A 15,916-nucleotide genomic window follows, 5' to 3' on the forward strand; every position below is an offset into this window, starting at 1 on the left:
TATTTTATTTAATTGTAGTTTTATATTGAAAAGTTATTTTTATCATAATGATTTTAGAGTTTTTTGGACAATAAAAAGTGAGTTTTTACTATGTTTATCTAATGAAATGTGGTTTGCATTTATTTGCTCATTATTTATTAAAAACCAAAAAAAAAAAAATATGTATGTATCCATAAAACTCTCCCACAGTTTTTTCAAAAGCCCTATGTTTACTCGGCCTGTCACTATAGTAGGCCATGTATTGCTGCCAACTTTTTTTATATAAATATTTTGAAATCTCTTGTCATCAGTATTTTTTCATTGTTAATGTTAATTTTATTACCTTAAAGTAAATTTAAAAAATAATCATCTTATCTTCTATCTACATTTACTAACTATATCATCTCTTCTATATTAGGTTTACAAAAAAATTTGTTTGGTCACGAAAGAGGGCAAGTGACATGACTTGAAGATTTTGAATTGTCTCAACAAGTGCAACATTCATTAGAATTTCAAAAACCATGGTTGCCCCCATGGTTTGATACTGTGCACATTGTGGTCAGCTTTGTTATCTGGTTTATCATTACTGTTTAATAATTATTTATACCTATTTTTTTATATACTAATGTATAACAAATAACTACATTTCTAGCACAAGACAAAAGTGGTTGAATATCATTAAAATCTCTGTTCTAGTCGATCAGTTGATAGCAACTGTCACAATTTCCAGCAAACACCAACCCACTTTCATTTTAACTCTAAAGTTTACAAAAATGCATTTAATATTTATAATATTGTACCATTTTTATTACTAATCATTATAAATGTAATTTTGAGTTTATCGGCTAGTTTATTTAAATGACATCAAATGGATGTCATTTAAATAAACTAGCCGATAATACAGTTTTAAGCACAATTCATAGAAAAAAGTTAGACTAAGGATGACCCAGTATAAGTATTTCAATGAGTGTAGGGGACACATTGAAATATTATCGCACAAATTTGCCATGCGGTTTTTCATGTTTTATTATCTTAAAAACATAAAAAACTTAAGGCTCATTTTAATTTTTAAATTTTTTTCTTTCAACAAGAAAAAATTTAAAATTAAAAAAAAAAAGAAGCTTTAACAGCTTATAGCTTAAATTTTAATTCATTATTATTTACATGTGAGAAAAAAGGCGTTTACAAAGTCAATAACATTGACTTAGTAAACGCCAATAATATAATTATCCTAGTGGTATTTTTTCCTTAAAATTATACATTATGTAGCTCTTTTTTTTATCAGATATTACTCTTTAATATACAATGTTTCTAGTCTTATAAAGTGATTACAAAATAATTTTATAGATAGTTTTTCATACATGTTTCAAAACACTTAGCAATCAAATTAATATGAATAAACAATTTTTTTAAATAAATTTAATATATATCTATATATTAAATTTATTTATTTTTTATAATATATTAATTAGGTATAAGTTTAAGTAAAATGGTTTTTCATATTTATACTACTGAGTATTTTGTGACATTGCCAACATTACAAATTATCCATTAGACTTATGAAATAATTTCTTACATTATCTAAACCTGTGGTAAAAGAAAGTAAAAATTTGAAAGCAACTACATTATAACATCATGTATATAAACAATATCTATTAATATGTATATGAATAAAACATATGTTAATATAATTTATAAAAAATTTCTTCAATGTTAAGTTAAATGTTACTCAAGGAAGCTACAGTAACCTTACCTTCAGAAGCCATAACACTGTCTGCATTTACTGAACTCACTTCTTTTGTATCTGAACTCTAAGTAGCAGTAGCAAAAGAATTATAGACACATATGTATGTATATAAATATACATACATACATACATACATACATACATACATACATACATACATACATACATACATACATACATACATACATACATACATACATACATACATACATACATACATACATACATACATACATACATACATACATACACACATATAACATATATAAGAGATAACCCTAGAAGATGAAGGGTAGATGACTTATCGAGTACATTACTGTTCATAAATATAGGAAAATCTAGTTTATTGCGATAACGGTGAAAAAATTGAGTTTGAGTCTGAAAAAATTGAGTCTGAGTTAAATGTCACCAGCCACTGAGAGCCCCTTGCTGTAGCAGAAGTGAGATCCTTTTCAAGCTCAAATGCCCCCTCCAAGCTTTCAGAGAGTGTTGACTTTTTATCAAGACAAGAATAAATGGTAGTATCATCAACGAACAATGCCACCTTAGATGTGAGAACATCTGGAAGATTGGTAATGTAAATTAAAAAGAATATTGGGCAAAGGATAGAACCTTGAGGAACCCCTGAAGTTACAGGGTATGAAGAAGAGTGCTGTCCATTGAGGACTACTTTTATACTACGATTGGAAAAGTAGGATTTAATAATTTTAAAGATGTTACCTGATATACCGTAAGAAGAAAGCTTATGGAGAAGACCAGAATGCCAGACTTTATCAAAATTTTTAGAAATGTCAAGAGCAATAGCCTTAACCACTCCACATTTATCTAATGCATGATAAAACCTATTGGTTATTATCATTAACAAATCAGCAGTAGAACAAGAAGATTGAAATCCATACTCATGATCAGAAAGTTATTAGATTTAAGATGACAGATTAAGCGATTGTTAATTAAAGACTCAAAAACCTCGCTTATGATAGAAAGATTAATGGGATGGTATATATAATAGTTAGATGAGTCAGATCCCTTCTAGAGTTTTTAAAAATAGGGATAACAGTTGTCGCTTTCCAGCATGCTGGATAACAAGACTGGATAAGCACTTATTAAATAGTATTGAAAGTATAGATAGTTCCAGAGAACACTTCTGCAAGACTATAACAGGTATATTGTCCGGACCACAAGCTGTAGAAGAGTCTAAGCAGAAAATCACTTTACATACAGAAGCTGGAGTGATATGAATGTCAAGCAATAGATCAACCTGTATGTCGCTACATCATATGGACCAACCTGTTTGTTGGCTATATATGAGGTAGTGGTGTAGTGGTAGAGCGCTTGCTTCATAAGCAAGAGGTTCTGAGTTTGATCCCCACCATATCTCTGGTAGTACCCATTCAACTCGTTTCTCCGCGCAGCGGCCATGTTTGTCAAGATTCAGAGTTATAGAGTTGAGATAGGGTTATACCACAAATAAGTAGCCTCCTCGTCTGTAGTGGCCTTCTTGTCCTTGAGGAGGTGGAAAAAAAATAAAAATATCAGGTAGAATACAACTAATGGAATCAAGAGATGATATTGATGAAAAGTTTTCAGCAAACAATTCAGTTTTGTCTTTAGGTGAGGTTACCAAAATCTGAACCATACCAGAGAGGTGGAATAACAGATTTGCCCTTATTATAGATGATATTAAAAATTCTCTAGAAGTCACAAGAGCCTAATTTTTGAGATGAAATATAAGGTTTTGTGACCTGAGAATAGTGGATTTAGGCATTAGACAAAACCTTTTTACAATGATTTCTAGCAGTAGTAAATAGACGCTTGTTTACTGAGTAATTGTTTTGTTGATAGGTATGGAAATAATGGTTTCAATTGGAAATTGCAGCAGCACAATGCAAGGAAAACCATGGAGAAGAGTGAAGCTTGACTTGGAATTGTCGAGAGGGAATAAAAGATTCCATGCCAGCCTGAATCCGAGAAGTTATGTAAGAAGCACATTTGTCAGCGGGAAAACAAAAAAAATTTCTACCCAAGGGCCGTCACTAAGAAAATCACGGAAAGAGTCCTAGTCAGCTTTAAGGTAGTTATAAGAGGTATGATGATGGGGGATTTTTATGATGAAGAAGAATGAGATAAAAGTTTTAAGAAGATCAAACTGTGATCAGAAGCACCTGAGGCTGAATGTGGAGAAACCGAGAAATGACTAGGATCAGAAACAAGAAATAAGTTGATTAGAAAAGGTAAATGATTAGGATTGTCAAGAAAGCAAGTTGGAAAAGTGACTATCTGATTTAGAAATTGAGAAAGACAAAAGTTGTGGGCCTTAATGCCTTTACCATTAAGGCCCACAACTTTTAGTGTAATGAGCATTAAAGTCACCGACAACAACGATATTGGCTGAAGCATAAAGAGGCTTGGTAAGAAATAACATCGAAAAGAGTGCAGTCTTGACATGAAGGAGAGCCCAATAGAACAAAGAGAAAAGCAATAGAGTGAAGTGGTGCTAAACAAAAGCACATAAAAGAATAGTCGGTGGATTCAAACCTAGTTTTCCAACAAATGGGTAAATTCTTACGAATGTAAATGCCCAGGCCAAGCATGTAACTATTGGAATCTTTACAAATTAAAGGAAGATAGCCATTAACACAAAGATCACAAAATTAGACAGACAAACTCAAATTAGTCTTACAAAGAGCAAGCAGGTGTGGTGAACTTTGCAAGATATAAGACTCAACAGAAGAAAAGTTACTTCGAAGACCATGAATATTAGTGAATGATAGGTTTAGAGAACTTGGTGATAACGATGGTATTTTGTGTTTTGTAGTTTTTAGAACTTTAGTCATTTTTAAATTTGTTAAAGAACTTGACTCAAAGCACAGATATTACTCAGTACACTATTTAATAGCCCAAGCAATTGCCTCATTATTATTGACAAAGCTTAAGCCATAACAAAAGGCTTCAAATGTGGCCTCAACAATGCACACCAAAAGTACAAACAGGGACGCCATCCATGCGCAACATGGCACTGCTAGTACTCTGATATTTTACAGCTGTTGATGGAATCAGCCTCTCTGAGAGTTACCACAGAGCTCAGGAAACCTAACTACCAGTCAGCCTCAAAACCATAAAACTGAGTTTTAAAGCTGTACCCTCATTAGGAGATAATAGAATGAGTTGCCTAGTCATAAAAACAGAGACACAATCAAAACCCATGAAATGAGTCAAGAAGATCCAGCATTCAATATTTTAAACTGGAAACAAGAAGGGGTGCAAGGCTGGTCAACAGATAGAATCTGTTTACCCCTTAAGGTATGGTCATTGTAAATAATACCAACATTCAACAAGATAAACCCAATTTGTATATTTTTACATAGATTATAAAAGAGACAAGGACACACTCAGATAATCAAAAATACAAAATTTGTTTTTAAGGTTTTAAAATAACAATGAGGACAGATTAAAATTACATAGGATACACACAATATCAAAAATATCAGCAATACTAATTATAATTTAGATATTTGTTATAGATATTATAATTCAGATATTTAAATTGTTAAATATTATAATATAATAATATCCAGTTTACGATATTTTTTTTAACTATAGTTTCGTTAAGCTGTAGGTCATCTTTTTTGTGCAAGATGCAATTGAAAGTTTAAAGAAAATCTTAATTGAAAAGTAATTGAATTATTAAAAGACAATCTATGTAACAGTCAACTCTATGTAACACTCATCTCTATGTAACAGTCAACTCTATGTAACAGTCAACTCTATGTAACAGTCAACTCTATGTAACAGTCAACTCTATGTAACAGTCAACTCTATGTAACAGTCAACTCTATGTAACAGTCAACTCTATGTAACAGTCAACTCTATGTAACAGTCAACTCTATGTCACAGTGAACTCTATGTAACAGTCAACTCTGTGTAACAGTCAACTCCATGTATCAGTCAATTGGAGATTATATGAAAGTAATTTATATTGATTTTTGTTTATAGTAATATTAAAATGTTGTACAAAATTCCTTTATAGACTAAAATTTTTTAGAAAATATAGCTTTACCAGAATACATAAAAACCTATGAAATATATCAAAATATTTTAAAACTTCTCTGTAAATAAAGCTATGAAAACATACTAAGATATTTTATACCTCTGTTAAATATTGACTTCTTCTATGCACCAAGTTATTCATTGTATCCTCTGATTCTCTAAGAGCTGGATTTAAACTACTTGTCTATAATAATAAAATACACAAAAAAGTCCACAAAATATAGTTATGTAATTACATAACTGTATTTTGTGGATATATTAATATAGATATCTATATTATTATAATCGATATCAATATAGATTACGGAAAAAAAAAAGATTTATATTCTCGTAAAACTAAAAAAAAAATGAGTATCAATACATAATAACTTACTATTGGAGCTTGCAAACTTGTGGATTGATCTTGGTCATCATTGCCTGATGCTCTTAAAGACTAAGGTTTAACATACATATTATACATTTTTAATACCATCAAAAAATGTTTTAATATGAAAACATTACAACTGATTAAAAAATCTGTTTCATTATTATTTGATAGTCATAACAGCTGTATTTCTTTTAGTCATTAGACTATTTTAAGAATAATAAATAGTTCTTTTGACTATGATTTAAGAGCCATTTATTTAGAAAACCAGGCTATGCTTAAAATTTATCCTTTAATCACACTCAATTTTTTATATAGTAATGCTGATAGTGCAAAAAAGAAGCCTCATTTTATACTTTTTTTTCTAATATACTTTTTTTCTAAATATTTGTAGTTCCTGACTTATGGTTGGTCAAACATTTGACCTTTCAACACTTGGAAGTCATTATTAGGATTATGCGATTTTTAAACTTAATTTAAAGGCAATGAGGCAATTTTATCTTAAGTTTCTTTTTATATTAAGGAAGTATATGTAGAACTTTCAAAAAAAAATTCAAAAAAACTGAGAAAAACCCTTTCTTAGTCTAAAATCATAAGCTAAACTCATACATTTTTAAATTTGGGTCCTATTTTAAATATATTTATCTCAAACATAAAAGGTTGGAAAGGGTATCCTATTGTAATTTAATGGTTTAAAAAAATTGAGGGGGTATTGCTTACAAAAATACTTTAAATCAACAAACTGACAAAAAATGTTTTAAGTAGCATTTAAAAATCAGCCATTATGAGAAATGGGAATGTAGATATGTAAACAATTTTAACCTGATGTTTATCAAACAAATAGAATTATTTTTAGACATTACTTCTTTATTTACAGTTTTTCAGTTTGGTTTATTGAGCATTTTACTAATCACTTCTGACTTATTCAGAACAGAGTACCTTGTCTTAACGCCGACGTCAGATCGAGCTCAGGTGCTGACACCACACCGCCATTGTTTTCGTACAAAATTGCGTTAAACCAATATCGACTAACCAAGTCAAACTATGTTCAACAAACAGGTTAAAAATTGTTTACAATTCTACTATATTATAAATTTAAAAAAAAAAAAAAATAGAACTAGCTATAGTTTGCTTAATGTTATTTCAACAATGCAATTTTACTCTACAAGTTTTTGTTTTTTTTTTGTATTAAAAAAGTGGTAATTTAATTGAAAATCTTTAGTCAGCATAATCAATTATGCTATGTAATTTAAACTAAAACAAGTACTGTCACTACCAAAGATTTAGTAAAAGACACAACTGATTTTGAATCATAAGAAATTTTACTTTCAGGAGAAAAGTTTGTAGGAGCTATTGGTAACAACTTAACAAAAAGTACTAATAAAGAATAAAAAGATATTTGACCTCAGAAATGGCAAAAAAAAATTGTTAAGAAGAAAATTTAAGAGCCAAAGTACAGCTTACAAAAGGATCGCTGAAGCTATGATCCCATGAAGGTTTTATCTCAAATGTTTTAAATAAATCTTTGGAAACTTGAGATAATGATACAGTACCTGAAAATTTGAAAAACTTGGTTGAAATTTCTGAAGAAAGTGACTCTAAGGGTAAACGCATTGTTTCATGTTTGATTGAACATGATTATGAAAATTTTTTTATGCTCCAAATACAAGATAGAAAGGGTATGGGCAATGAAAAACACTTACATAGATTTACCTATTCCTGTTGAAAAAGAAATTATGCAAAATAGTTTAGATTGTTCAGAAAAAAGCAGAATATATCATTGATTTTATATTTAACAGCAGTCTTTTCTAAGATATTGCATAATGAGTCACAATTATTAAATTTGACTTTCATGGTGTATAGTGAATGTATCTCGCGCAGTTTTTCAAATGGTGTAATGGTAAAAATATCTTGTTCAGTTTTAACTGAGGAAATGCACCATACAATTGCAGTTTATAATAAAGTTTGAAGAATTACTCTTTATTATCATTTAGTAATATATTTGAACCCAGCAAAGGATATTACAAAATTAATTTCTAGTTCAACTGCAGTGTGATTTACCTTAATTCTCCCAATATTTGCTTTGAGCGATTTTACTGACAAACAATTGCATCAATTTTAATAGAACCTAATGATACAATTTATTATGAGTGTAAAATTTTAAGCAAATCCATATTTGAACTAAAAAGAGCATATGATAATTCAGCTGACATGGATACATTTTATGATATTGAAATTGCTGTAGAAGAAATCATTGATTATAAAAAATTGTAAATAAATTTTACCACTGTTTTATTTAAAACTGCACAAAGACTATAAGCTTATAGAAATAAAAATTTGAAAAAGTCTATAATTTCAAGCAACAATAAATTAAAATAAATAATCTATAATGATCATGAGTGGCAAGAGCCTTTACACCGTTTAGGACAGCAACCCAGATTGGCACTCCTGTTTTCTAAATTTTTCTATATTATCAGCGAACAAATTATATATTTTTTTTAATCTTCTTTTATTTGGCGCCCCTTGGACATCTGCCGCGTGAGACAAACTGTTCCTTTTTATTCATGCTTATGGCAAATGAAAATTTTTTGCAAACAATTGCGGTGATTGTTGACTGGGAACCAAAATAGTCTTAAAAGATCAGCCCCCCCCCCCCATACCCCAAATATATGGACAATGACTTATTAAAATTTTTTTTTACTACTTTATACTAAATTTAAATTTATCAACATTTTATAAATTTCATTTAATAACCATTTAGTAACAAACATTATGACCCCCCCCCACCCTCTAAATTCTATTTTTAAAAACATTTTTGTCATAGGAAGAACACAAGATAATGATGGTTGTTTTTTACCATATCTTCACCCCCCCCCACTCTTGTGAGGGGAAGCCCTTTTTGGGGCATCAAAAGTAAAGGGAGATTTATAAACTTATAACAAAATCATTTTTCTTTATATAATAAGACCTAGAGAAAGCAATAAACACAGTATCATTGTGTGTATATACATATATATATATATATATATATATATATAAATATATATATATATTTATATGTATATATATATATATATATATATATATATATTAATATATGTATATATATGCATATATATATATTTTTTTGTTATTCACCTCCTCAAGGCCGAAATGGCCACTACAGATGAGGAGGCTACTTATTAGTGGTTATAACCCTCTCTCAACTCATAACTCCGAAACACGAACCTTAAAGAACAAGGCCGCTGCGCGGAGAAACAAGTTGAGCACGGTACTACCAGGGACATGGTGGGGATCGAACTCGAAACCTCTCGCTTATAAAGCGAGCGCTTTACCACTACACCACTACCACACTTATGTATATATATATACATATATTTACATACATTTATATATACATTTATATATATATATATATAAATATATATATGTGTGTGTGTGTATATATATATATATATAAATATATATATATATATATATATATATATATATATATATATATATATATATATATATATATATATATATATATATATATATATACATATATATATACATATATACATATTAGGGTGTCCCAAAAAACAACATTTTTGAAAAATATATGCAGAGACCCCCTTAATGAGTTCTATCTAATATAAAAACACTAGATTTAAAATTTTTTTGTATAAAAAATATCTTAAGGGGTCCCTCAAGACCCTCGAATATTTAATGGGTCCCTAATGTTTTCAAAAAAAAAAATTTCAAAAATATGTCAACCTGGTATTCAAATGAAGCGAAATTATATAAAAATTTCAAAAATAATATAGATTTTAAATATAAAATTGTTATTTTTGGTTTTATTACATGAACAATTATGTTTTTTAACAAAAAACAAAAAAATACATTTTTTATGTATTTTTATGACAATTTTGATAAATAAGTTAAAATTTTTCCAAATTAAATATTATTTTTGAAATTTTTATATAATTTTGCTTCATTTGAGTACCAGGTTCACATACTTTTAAAAAATTTTTTTTTGAAAATATTAGGGACCCATTAAATATTCGAGGGTCTTAAGAGACCCCTTAAAATATTTTTTATTCAAAAAAATTTTAAATCTAGTGTTTTTGTATTAGATAGAACACATTAAGGGGGTCTCTGCATATATTTTTCAAAAATGTTGTTTTTTGGGACACCCTAATATATACACACACATTTATACATACATACATATATATATATATATATATATATATATATATATATATATATATATATATATATATATATATATATATATATATATATATATATATATATATATATATATATATATATATATATATATATATATATATATATATATATATATAGATCTATAGTTTGTTGTCTTTGGGAAGAGCGGAAGGAAAAAAGTGATTCTTACGCCAACACATACGTCACTTTTAATTACTTTTGACTTTCGTCCAACATTTGCGTGTTGTCAGAAATTAAAAACCATTAAGTTAATTACAAATTAATCATTTTTTAAAAAAGCCGCAAAAACGCAAATTTAATTGACAAGAATGTTTTTTAAAACATTCTGAATGTTTTTAACAATATAAACAATGTTTTTATTTTTATTTTTTTTATTAAAATGTTTTCATTTTTGTTTTTTATAATAAAATGTTTTTATTTTTAATTTTTTTTACTGTAAATCATGCACGGAGTGCTGCTACATCAACTATCTTATAGCCTGACTTGCAAAGGAGTGCTGCTACATCGACTGGCAAATAGCCTGACTCACAAGGGAGTGCTGCTATATCGACTGACAAATAGCCTAACTCGCAATGGAGTGCTGCTACATCTACTATCTTTAGCCTGACTTGCAAGGGAGTGCTGGTACATTGACTGAGGGTTTGGTTGGGGCAGGCAGTCTATCAATTAATAAAAAAAGTCTTGCATTATAACTTTTACTTTTTGTAGAAAACTTTCAGACAACATATAAGTGTATATATATATACATATATATATATATATATATATATATATATATATATATATATATATATATATATATATATATATATATATATATATATATATATATATATATATATATATATATGTGTGTGTGTGTGTGTGTGTGTGTGTGTTTATGGGCAAGCTATCTATTTATTTACTAAATATATTGATTATTAAATACAAAATTTAGTTTTACTTTTGCTACAAGCATTTGCTTGTAACATTAACAGAATATATACATGAACGTTGTTTATTGCGTCCCAAAAAAATTCCACAAACCAGCATTTTCTTTAAATTTTCACATTAGTTATCCATTGATTTATTAGAACTTTACTACAAATAAACAATCACATTTTGTAAATTAAAAAAAAACAATCTAAGATTGAAACTTTGTTTTTTGTTTATTCGATGTAGTTTGCACAAGAATTTTATAATATAATTTAATTTTATAATGTATATATATATATATATATATATATATATATATATATATATATATATATATATATATATATATATATATATGTATGTATATATATATACATATATATATATATATATATATATAATATATGTATATATATGTATATATATATATATATATATATATATATATATATATATATATATATATATATATATATATATATATATATATATATATACAGTATTGTGAATATGTTTTAGACCACTTAAAGTCTTTCAAAAAATCCTGGATAATTCTTCTCTAATATTTAAATTTGCAGTTCTATATCATAAACTTATTAAAACACATGTATTTCATGTATGGAACAAATACAAACTCTTTAATATCAAACTTCATAAAAAACTCTTTATATATACTGTGTCCTCCTTTTGCCTTAATCACAGCTGATATTCGCTGGGAATTCATACAAATTAGTTATAAAGTCCTGGGGTATACTGTGCCATTCTCTTTGAAGTACTTTAAAACATTCATCAGCATTTCGGGGAGCATGTTCGACCTTCTTTCTGCCCAGGTAATCCCAAATATGCTCAATTATATTCAAACCTGGACTCTGGGGAGGCCAGGTCATTAATTCTAACACACCTTTCTTTTCCGTTTTGTTTAAATAATTTTTTGCCACTCAGGAACAATGTTTCAGGTCATTGTCCTGCTGCAGAATAAAATTATGACCTATTAGTCTCATTACGGATGATACAGCATGGTGCCTTAGGATATCCATATAACATTTCCTGGTGAGTCACCCCTCTATTTTGATCAAATCACCTACTCCAGATGAAGATAAACAGCCCCAAACTTGTAAAGAGCCTCCTCCGTGTTTAAACACTTGGGCTGATAGGCCTCTCCAATTTTTCTTTGAACATATTGGCGTCCTTTCTTTCCAAAAAATTCTAATTTGGACTCATCGATGTACAAAACCCGATTAAACATCTCCTGCGCCCAATCTTTGTGTTGTTTCTTATATTTAAGTCGTTTTTCTTTATTGCCATGCCGTAATAATGGTTTTCGAATTGCAAGACACCATCTTAATCCCAATTTGAGTAGGTGTCGTCAAATACAAAAAGAGCTGACATAATTCCCAGTTGCTGTGTTAATGTCCTTTGCCAACTCAGTTGATGCTTCTTTCCAATTTCTTAAAGAAAGGGTTTTTAAATAATTATTGTCTTCATTTGTTAGCTTAGGAGGTCTACCACTTTTCATTCTATCTTCAAGGGAGCCAGTTTATCTAAACTTTTTAATGATTTCTGTAACAGCAGTCTTCGAGTATCCTGTTTTGGATGAAATTTGGCGCTGAGAATAACCTTTTTTATGAAGCACGGTGACTTTTTGCCTCTCTGTTAAAGATATTTTACCCATTTAATTAATTTAAAACTCATAAAAAATAACAATTTTTTAATTACCCATCATTATTGTACTAAATTCATTCTATGACTGCACTTTATACTGTCAAAAACTTAAATGAAGGAGTATGAACCTGAATAAGTTTAAACCAGTTTATTTTTATTTCTTATTTAGATAAATGCTTGGTCTGTAGTTATTATGATTTTACATGGTTTTAATAAATCCCTCATCGTTTTAACAAATCCCTCATGTCTCATCATCAAATCCGCTTATTTATTCAAAATAATATATTCATTCAACTTTTCTTGTATATTATTAAACTTAAGTACACTTTAAAAAAATTATATAGGAAAAAAAATTGTAAATATGTCTAATTATACAAGTGGTCTAAAACATATTCACAGTACTGTATATTTATTTATATACATATATGTATATGTATATATATATATATATATATATATATATATATATATATATATATATATATATATATATATATACATACATATATATATATATATATGTGTGTGTGTATATATGCATATATATATTATATATATATATATATATATATATATATATATATATATATATATATATATATATATATATATAAATTAGTAAAAAATCACTTAACAAAAAATTTTTTCATTTAACACTGCGTTTCATCAATAAAGACTCATCAGAAATACTTTTTTAAGAACATTGAGCACTCTATTTTGTAGAATACATTTTAAAGTTGTTTATACATATATATATATATATATATATATATATATATATATATATATATATATATATATATATATATATATGTATTCGATTCCCACCACGTCCCTGGTAGTACCGCGCTCAACTTGTTTCTCCGTAATAGAGTAATAGAGTTGAGAGAGGGTTATAATCACAAGTAGCCTCCTCATCTGTAGTGGTCTTCTCGGCCTTGGGGAGGTGAATTACAAAAAAAAAAAAAAAAAAATAGTAGTCTTTCTCCTTTCTGATGAGTCTTTATTGATGAAACTCAGTGTAAAATGAAAATAAATTTTGCTAAATGATTTTCTACCACTTTATATATATATATATATATATATATATATATATATATATATATATATATATATATATATATATATATAAATGAATAATAAAAAAAAAGTACTGCTTGGAGCTGAGCTCTTCTTTTTCTCATTTTTTCTGCAATCATCTTCTGCAAAGTTTTGACTTTGTTAAACACAAATCATACAAAAGGTTGTTATTTTATCTAAAACTAAAATTGATTTTGAAAAAAAAAAAAAAAAATTTTAATATAAACTAAAATATTATTACTAAAACTTATGTTGGAAAATCTGGTTTAATGCAAATATTTATAAAAAACCTGAAATACACTTATGTACATCTACTCTGTGTGTGTGTGTGTGTGTATATATATATATATATATATATATATATATATATATATATATATATATATATATATATATATATATATATATATATATATATATATATATACATATTTACATCTTTTTAAACTGCTGATTCAAACTGAGTTTCAAAATTCTATTTAATCATTTTATTTGTGCTTTTTCTAGGTTGTTTTAAAATAAGAAATAGTTATAACAATCTTATGTTCTATATTTGTAAGTCGTGTGTACTTTTTTTTATTCACTAACATATTTATAGATAAACTCCTACATCATGATCAATCTTATAGGCATGATGCAAAAATTAGTAATGCTTGTGAAATTAACATTACCATTTGAAAGCATATAGTTCATGCTTTATATTTGCATTTAATGATGTTACCTTACTAGACTTGGTTCTGCTTTGCTTTTTCTTTAATGCCCACAGCTTATTTTAAATCTTGTATTATTGTATTAATTTATATTATAAACAATATATACTCTCATGTGGTTGAGGTTTTCTGAAATATTGAACAACTTCAATAAAGTCTGTCACAAAACTTGGTTTAACATGCGTCTTAACTAAATTTAGGTAATGGCCTGAACCAACTAACCAGCTGTCCAGCTTCTAAAAAATTATTTTCAAACAATTGCTCATCCTTTATAACCTTTAGCGAAACCTTTAATTCTTGGTCTCTTGTGGCATTCTAACTAAATAACTAAAATTTAATTAGCAATCTACTTAATTCAATTAATAATGACATGATTTCATGTCAACCAACATTTTTTTGTATCCTTTCATCAAATCAAACTAAAAATTAGATAAAAATTTTATCTTTTGATGATAATAAATAATTTGGTTTATATTTTAAATATTTTACCAAGTGTATTCTTTTACTAGCTTTATCTATATGTATAAATGCACTTGAAAAAAAACTTTGATGAGTTTACTAGGGTCAATTAGAGTGCACAAACACTTTTATAATGAATCTAGAACTACTTTTATAATGAATCTAGAACTTACTTCTTCTAGGAGATTTACAGGGAAAATATTATATCATATTATTATAATAGGATATACATATTTTCCCTGTAAATCTGTAAATATAATATTAATCTTGAATGATATAATATTATTATATCATTCAAGATTAATAACATATTTAAAAATATAGAATAATGCTAAGCTTTTAATATTATCAAATTCCTTTATACCCTGTTTGGTATAAAGGAATTTTATAACATTAAAGCTTAACATTATTCTATATTTTAAAATATAATATTAATCTTGAATTTGTATCTTTTAATATGTATCATTATCATTTGACTCTTATTTAGAAGCGTATGTTATTAAGTTCTTTAGGCGGGAAAAAAATTAATTTTGTTTACAAAATATAATAGGTTTATTTAAATTTTAGTAAATAATTTCACGTTAAAATATGAACTTTTAAATAATAAAGACTTCAAGAATCGTTTATTTTTTTAGAAAAAAATAATCAAGTTCTAAAAAATAAATTCTAAAAAACAAGTTCAGCAAAATTTCCAATATAACTTTGAAGATTTTG

General features: G+C 27.3%; 1 protein-coding gene across 2 annotated transcripts in view; it reads right to left on the bottom strand.

The window, feature by feature from the left end:
- LOC101236768 (coiled-coil and C2 domain-containing protein 2A) overlaps positions 1-14,217 on the bottom strand; it is a 124,912-nt gene extending 110,695 nt beyond the window's left edge. For both annotated transcript variants that reach the window (XM_065810640.1, XM_065810641.1), the window contains exons 1-4: positions 14,108-14,217; positions 6,147-6,206; positions 5,874-5,957; positions 1,733-1,790 (exon numbers count right to left, since the gene is read on the bottom strand). In XM_065810640.1, coding sequence (XP_065666712.1) covers positions 1,733-1,790; positions 5,874-5,957; positions 6,147-6,206; positions 14,108-14,152 — 247 coding nt within the window. In that variant the 5' untranslated portion in view covers positions 14,153-14,217. The remainder of the gene's footprint in view (positions 1-1,732; positions 1,791-5,873; positions 5,958-6,146; positions 6,207-14,107) is intronic.
- Between the last annotated feature and the right edge of the window lie 1,699 nt (positions 14,218-15,916).

This window comes from Hydra vulgaris, chromosome 11 (genome assembly GCF_038396675.1).
Source record: "Hydra vulgaris chromosome 11, alternate assembly HydraT2T_AEP".
Taxonomy (NCBI): domain Eukaryota; kingdom Metazoa; phylum Cnidaria; class Hydrozoa; order Anthoathecata; family Hydridae; genus Hydra; species Hydra vulgaris.